The 5,842-nt window shown below is 53.7% G+C and overlaps 1 protein-coding gene across 1 annotated transcript in view; it reads right to left on the bottom strand.

The window, feature by feature from the left end:
* Nucleotides 1–300: 300 nt before the first annotated feature.
* The window catches only part of KMO (kynurenine 3-monooxygenase (kynurenine 3-hydroxylase)), a 10,490-nt gene continuing 4,948 nt past the window's right edge, over nucleotides 301–5,842 (bottom strand). Inside the window, exons 6-15 of the mRNA XM_009320761.1 lie at nucleotides 5,549–5,636; nucleotides 4,727–4,892; nucleotides 4,124–4,195; nucleotides 3,458–3,579; nucleotides 1,922–2,069; nucleotides 1,392–1,449; nucleotides 1,197–1,279; nucleotides 822–923; nucleotides 668–727; nucleotides 301–468 (exon numbers count right to left, since the gene is read on the bottom strand). Of these exons, the coding sequence (XP_009319036.1) occupies nucleotides 301–468; nucleotides 668–727; nucleotides 822–923; nucleotides 1,197–1,279; nucleotides 1,392–1,449; nucleotides 1,922–2,069; nucleotides 3,458–3,579; nucleotides 4,124–4,195; nucleotides 4,727–4,892; nucleotides 5,549–5,636 (1,067 nt within the window). The remainder of the gene's footprint in view (nucleotides 469–667; nucleotides 728–821; nucleotides 924–1,196; nucleotides 1,280–1,391; nucleotides 1,450–1,921; nucleotides 2,070–3,457; nucleotides 3,580–4,123; nucleotides 4,196–4,726; nucleotides 4,893–5,548; nucleotides 5,637–5,842) is intronic.

The following is a 5,842-nucleotide window of genomic DNA, read 5'->3' as shown; positions in this document are numbered from 1 at the left end:
CCCCCATTACTGCACACAAAACCCGCACCCGGCCCATGACACACTGCATCACTTGAGACAAGGATGCTGAGATGAGGCAGAGATACACCTGAGCCCCTGCAGAGGCTCTCTGTGCACTCTGTGCCCTGATGGGCTCCTCTCACCCAGAGAGAGGGAGAGGGACCACCACCGCTCCTGAGGGGGCAGGAGGCAGAGGGGCTGCAGGAGCTGCCAGGCCACATCCCAAGAGAAACAACGTCATCCAGCTGAGCCAACAGCCTGTGCCTTCACTTTTATTACTACCAGGAGTTCTCCTTACATTTAAGCCACTTGTATGCCAAAGGGAAAATTTCCAATATTCTTCAGATAATGGGACCAGCCCCACAAGTTTTCCATGCAGAAGTTCAAGTTCCGTGCCAGCCGCTTTATGAGCAGGTAGGTGCCACCCAGTCCTGCTGCCCCCATGACAAAGAGCCCTCGATTAATTATCTGCAAGTGCAAAGAGAAACCCTGGCATCATCAGAGGTTTGCCCCTACCCTGCGGCACCAAGCAAAGTCTTCACACCTGCACCCACCTGGCAATATCCCACCACCAAAGCTCCCCCCCGCCCCCAGCCGAGCAGTGCTAGTGTGCAGGATGCTCATGAGGCTCATGGCATGGGGAGGATGGACACCACCACTGACCAACCTTTTTCTGCCATTTCCAGCGCTGAAGTGCCTCATGGTAGCGAATTCTGGTGAAGGTCACCTGGGAGGGTTGCAAGAGCACGTCACCACCTCAAAGCCAGCCAGGAGGAGCTCGCAGCGGCTCAGGGCAGTGGGGATTGAGGTGCTGGCCTTACCATGGTGTACAGCGGGACGATGGTGGAAGGCATGAGGGTGTGGAGGAAGTTGTCTACGTGCTTCCGGAAAATGAACCATGTTGAATTCACGTGCTCGCGCATCTGCGACAGAGCAACCATCACCCCTTTGCAGGGTGTCTTGGCAGAGCTCCCCTGCATTTTGCTAGCTCTCCTGCTGCCTGTCCTGGGCATCACCGCAGGGAGCACAGCCTCCCCAGCCCCAGTGGCATTCCCAAGGAGCTCTTAGGCTAAAGTCTGCCGGGGTGAGAGCCCAACCAGAGTCTTGCCAGAGGCCCTGCCCACTGTGTGCATCCTAACAGAGTGCCACTGTGTGCATGGCCCATGGGACCACAAGTCTGTGTGTGGCTCGCCTACCTCTATGTAGTTGTACATAGCTAAATCTGAGATTGCGTGGTCATCTGGCACCCTTAGCCTGGAGAACTCAGGGAGGCAGGCACCTGGGAGAAGAAAGCGGCGGCTCATGGGCAGCTCCCCAGCAGGGTATCCAGCTGCCTTCAGCTGCAGAGGGATCCTCCTCTGCTCTCGCTCCTCCCCGGCCACCTCACTCACCAAGGTCATTGTGCAACTGGTCCATTAATTCATCAAAGACCAGACAATCCTCAAAGCCCTGGGAGGAGAATTAGAGGGTAAATAGGCAGAAGGAACCACACGTTCACAAGAAGTGCTCTCACAGATGCTTAGCTAGTGTGGCTGTTCGCACGTGCAGAGTCCCACTGACCACAGCTTCAGAGCAGGAGTCTTGCTCCAGGCCACTCTGCCAGGGGTCTTGCAGAGAAATCCAGGGGGTTGCCTTTCCCAGCAGCCTGGGGCTGCCCTGCTGGACCCCCCTCCCACGCAGTCCTCTGCCCCATGGGAAGGCGGCACCACCACCCCATCCCCTCTCCTCCCCAGAGGACAGCCGGGTCCTAGTGAGCAGCCAGGTGCCTGAGGGGAGTTCAACACCTGCCAATGCAGAGGGCATCAGACTGTGAGACAGACCAGCCCGTGAACTCCGTGGAGCTACACTCTACAACCAGGCATTTCTGGGTGAGAAGAGTGGGGACGCAACTGACATGGCCCAGGGCCAGCCATGAACTTACTGCATTCATGCCCTGTCCATAGAAGGGCACAACGGCATGCGCGGCATCTCCCATCAGCACACACCGGGAAGCAAGGTGGTATGAAGAACACTTCACAGATATCATGGCCTGGGCTGGCAGCAAAAAGTAATCGTGCTTCAGCTCTCGCCTTCAGGCAAAACAACAGATACTTCACTTGTGGGACCACAAGAGACAAGAAGAGCAAGTCACGCCACGTCCAAGCTCAGGAAGCCAGGGCCACGGGCACTGTCAGCGTTAGGATGCAAAACCCAAGCCTATTCACTAGGCTATTTGTGCTGGGAAAAATGTGGAAGCCAGAAAACCTATTTCATTAACTTCCCCCTATGGACCAAATATTTTGTCTGCAGGTTTTAAGCCCTGCACAGAACTCGACCATGAGTAAGAATGGCATCGACATCTCAGTCTTCTTACCGGGAGCAGTGGTGGATGTCAGTCACTCTAGGAAGGATATACCAGAGGATATCTGAGTTTTTAAGTTTACATGAAGTCCTGTGATACAGTCTCCTTAAGAGGAAAGGAAACTGCCTATCACAGCTGAGACTCTTCTATCAGCCAAAGAAAGCCCGTAATAGATAACTATGTTGCAAAGCAGAAGCATTAATAGTGTGGGCTGGAGCTCCCACTGGCTGAGGAGGCTTCCCTCTTTGCAGGAAAATGAGGACATGCTAAACAGAGCCACGGCCATCAGGATGTGTGCTGGAAAGGCTGGTCCCAGTCCTCACTGCCACCAGGGCCCCCAGGAGGAGCGGGATGCTCCGGCTCCATGCTGTTGCCCTTGTGCCACTTGCCCAGCAGCAAGAGGGTCCCCCCTGCCCGGGGAGCAGCATGCCACTGGGAACTGCCTGCTCTTGTGTCCCAAAGCCCTAATATTTATTTTAGCCATACAGTCAATAAGTGCCAGACTTTGTTTAGTCAGCACAGTGGTTTGTTGGTTTTTTTTGCCAAGCCCAGCTTTTTTCAGTCTGTTAGCTAAAATCTCAACATTTGCGCAACTCAGCTATCTGAACAGCAGGACTACCTTCGCGCTGCTGGTTTCGGCGTGCAACCCTTACCTTTGCTCTAAGCAGAGTCACTTTGCTCACCTACCTCTAATGTCAAAAACTCACGGCTTATGAACAGCTAATCCGTCCCTTGAGTTCAAAACCTTTAACAGCAATACGAAAGCAGCGGGAGGTGATCTGCTCTTTGCTCCCACAGTGGCAGGGCCTGGGCTGTGCCTCCAAGGGACAGAGCAGTGCTTCAGTGTGACTCCATCAGAAACTGCTGCAGGATGGGGCTGCGTCCTGTTGCTGAGATTGCTATTCCAGTGCAGGCGCAATGCGGACCTTGGTCTGTTCGCTCCCTCTCCTTCAGACCTACAGCCCATGGGGATCCACCCCAACAGCGTTTGCAACCCCTTGGCCCACCAGCTTCAGTGGAGTCTCTGTCACGAGGACCCCAAGGCTGGGTGGGGATGCATCCCCTGCCTTTGCAGCCCTGTGTTGACGAGCAAGAAGGGGAGATGGGAACACTTACTCTCCAATAAGGGGAATGGCGTCTGGGAAGTGGATCTGGAAAAAACCCAGCACTTGCTTGCCCGTCGTGAGCTTCTCAAATTCCTCAAAGGGCATGAAGAGCGTGCAGGTGAAGGACTTGTCCTGCCAGCCGGGAAGGAAGGTCAGAAAGAAGCCCAGAGGCCATAGAGAGCACCTGGCACCTGGAGCAGCAGCTCAGTGCCCAGCCTGTCACCTGGCAGTCGCAGTGATCTGCTAGCGCAGCGGGGACAAGCGCCCGGCCACCCTGTTCCCATGGTGGGCTTGCACACACTGGAGGCAGGCAGGGGGGAGGCAGAAACAGGCAGCATGTGATCTGCCAGCACACTGCCTGGCATGCTGCCTTGGTACTCCCGTATCTGGTTTATAACATCCAGCTGCAGAGAGCTGGTTTTCGGGGGGCTCAGGTGGGCTTGGATGCGTGGGCAGAGAGGTGGCACAGGTACCTGCTCAGTGCTGTGAGGCAGGGTCGGCTCTGGGGGTCCTGTCCTGCACCCCCCCCAGGCTGTGGGATGTCTGGCACAGGCTGGGGGTCCCTCCTGGCAACTTGTTGGCCCTCCCAGCCCCTGCCACATGCCTGCCACCACAGCCAGTTCATTCCCACAAGCTCCATCCTGTGCCCCAAGGAAGCGTGGCCGTGGGTTATCACCATGTTGGGCAGCGCAATCATCATGAAGGTGTTCCTCGGCCAGATATGGAGGTAATTTGGTTCCATGGCAAACTGAAAGAGAAGGAGAATCACCTTGTGTCCCTGCCCTGCCCTGCTCAGCTTTCCCAGCGTAGCCTCTGGTTCCCCTCCACACCAGCACAGCAGTTCCCATCCTTTGTACCATGAGAAGACACAATGACCACAGGGCCCCTTTCTGGTACCTGGTACTTCAGGGAGACACAGAGCAAGGGCGAGAGAAAAGGCTAGGAAAGATGGGCAAAAATCTGCTGGTTTGCAATCACTGATGTCCTCACAGACACATTCCCATATCCCCAGAACCTCTCAGAGCTAGAATTAACCCCACCAGTCCGGGACAGGCTCTCCAGGATTTTTGCAGCCAGGTACCAAGACATTGGCCCCACCACTCGAAGAGAAAGAGATGTCTGCCTTCTCCTAGGGAAGTTTTAATCCCATGGCTGAGCCCCAGGTGAGAAATTAATTTCTCTAGAGCTGAGTAGAGCATGGTAGCAGAGCCACCATGAGAGGGGAGCAGAGTCTCCCACCTGCAAAGGTGGTAGCAGTCCCAGGGACGGGCACACTTACGTCTCCATCCTTGGGAGGGATGGTCAGCTCCATATAGCCATGAGGAATGTACTCATGACTATAGTTAAAGCGCGTTTGCCTCATGAACTGCTTTCTGACTGTTGAGAAGGCTCCATCACATCCCACAATGAGATCGTAGGTGAGTTCCAAGGGCTGCTGGTCAGATCTGAAAGCAAGAGAGTCCCTTGGATCAATCCTGCCGTAACTCCAGGCCAGCTCAGCACCACTGGGCACAGCGGATCTGCCTTTTGCAAAATGCCAGGGTCACCTCCAGCATTATTAATCTTCTAGGGTGAGGGAAGATTGGCTTTCACTGACTGGGAAGCTCAACGTTAGCATAAATAATTATCCTGTAGGTTATCAAAAGCATAACTCTGCCAGATCTACCCAAGAATGCAGCAGGCACTGTTGGGATAATGCTGCTATTTCGTAGAGCCTGCATTGCCAGGTGGATGGGGGGCATGACCAGAACTTAACACAACTATGAAACAAGGTCGTTAGCTGCCCTCCCTGATGAGCAATCTGTCCCTGAAAACCAGTGCTATGGAGACTGGCACATTTATTCCCTGCACAGGTCTGCAAGCCCGTGCCTAGCCTACTGCCAGGCTGCTGGAGGGTTAGCAAGTTGCTTAAAATTTTTTCAGCCTCCCCATGAACCCTGCTTTGATGTCTCTCCTTTCCAAAGCTGACACTGAGATTTGCCCACTCAGTAATAACATGCTAGTTTCAAACTGAGATTGCTCAATTGTTTGAGGTTTTATGAATGATTAAGCAGAAACTAACTGAACACAGCACTTGATCTCAGGGTTGCACAGGGATTACCTTTTTATGGTTAACTTCCCCAACTCTGCGTTGCACCCCAGGAGCTTGTGTCCAAAGTACAGTTTAGTGTTGGAGTACTTCTCAGCAGCTATGAAAAGACAACTAAATGTAGAGGCTTGTACTGTAACCCCAAAAATATTTCCAAGGGATCCCTAAATTATAGGGACTTTTGCCATTACAGCAAATAAGATTGCTGTGTTGAGTGATGGCTGGCAGGCAGGACACGCTAGGACTGCATTTGGTCAACTCTGGTGAAAACTATTTAAAAAGTGCAAGGTATCCTGCAAAGATTTT

The sequence above is a fragment of the Pygoscelis adeliae genome, unplaced genomic scaffold (genome assembly GCF_000699105.1).
Source record: "Pygoscelis adeliae isolate BGI_AS28 unplaced genomic scaffold, ASM69910v1 Scaffold63, whole genome shotgun sequence".
NCBI lineage: Eukaryota > Metazoa > Chordata > Aves > Sphenisciformes > Spheniscidae > Pygoscelis > Pygoscelis adeliae.
The sequence above is the reverse complement of the archived record's forward strand: the minus strand, read 5'-3'. Positions and strand labels throughout refer to the sequence as shown.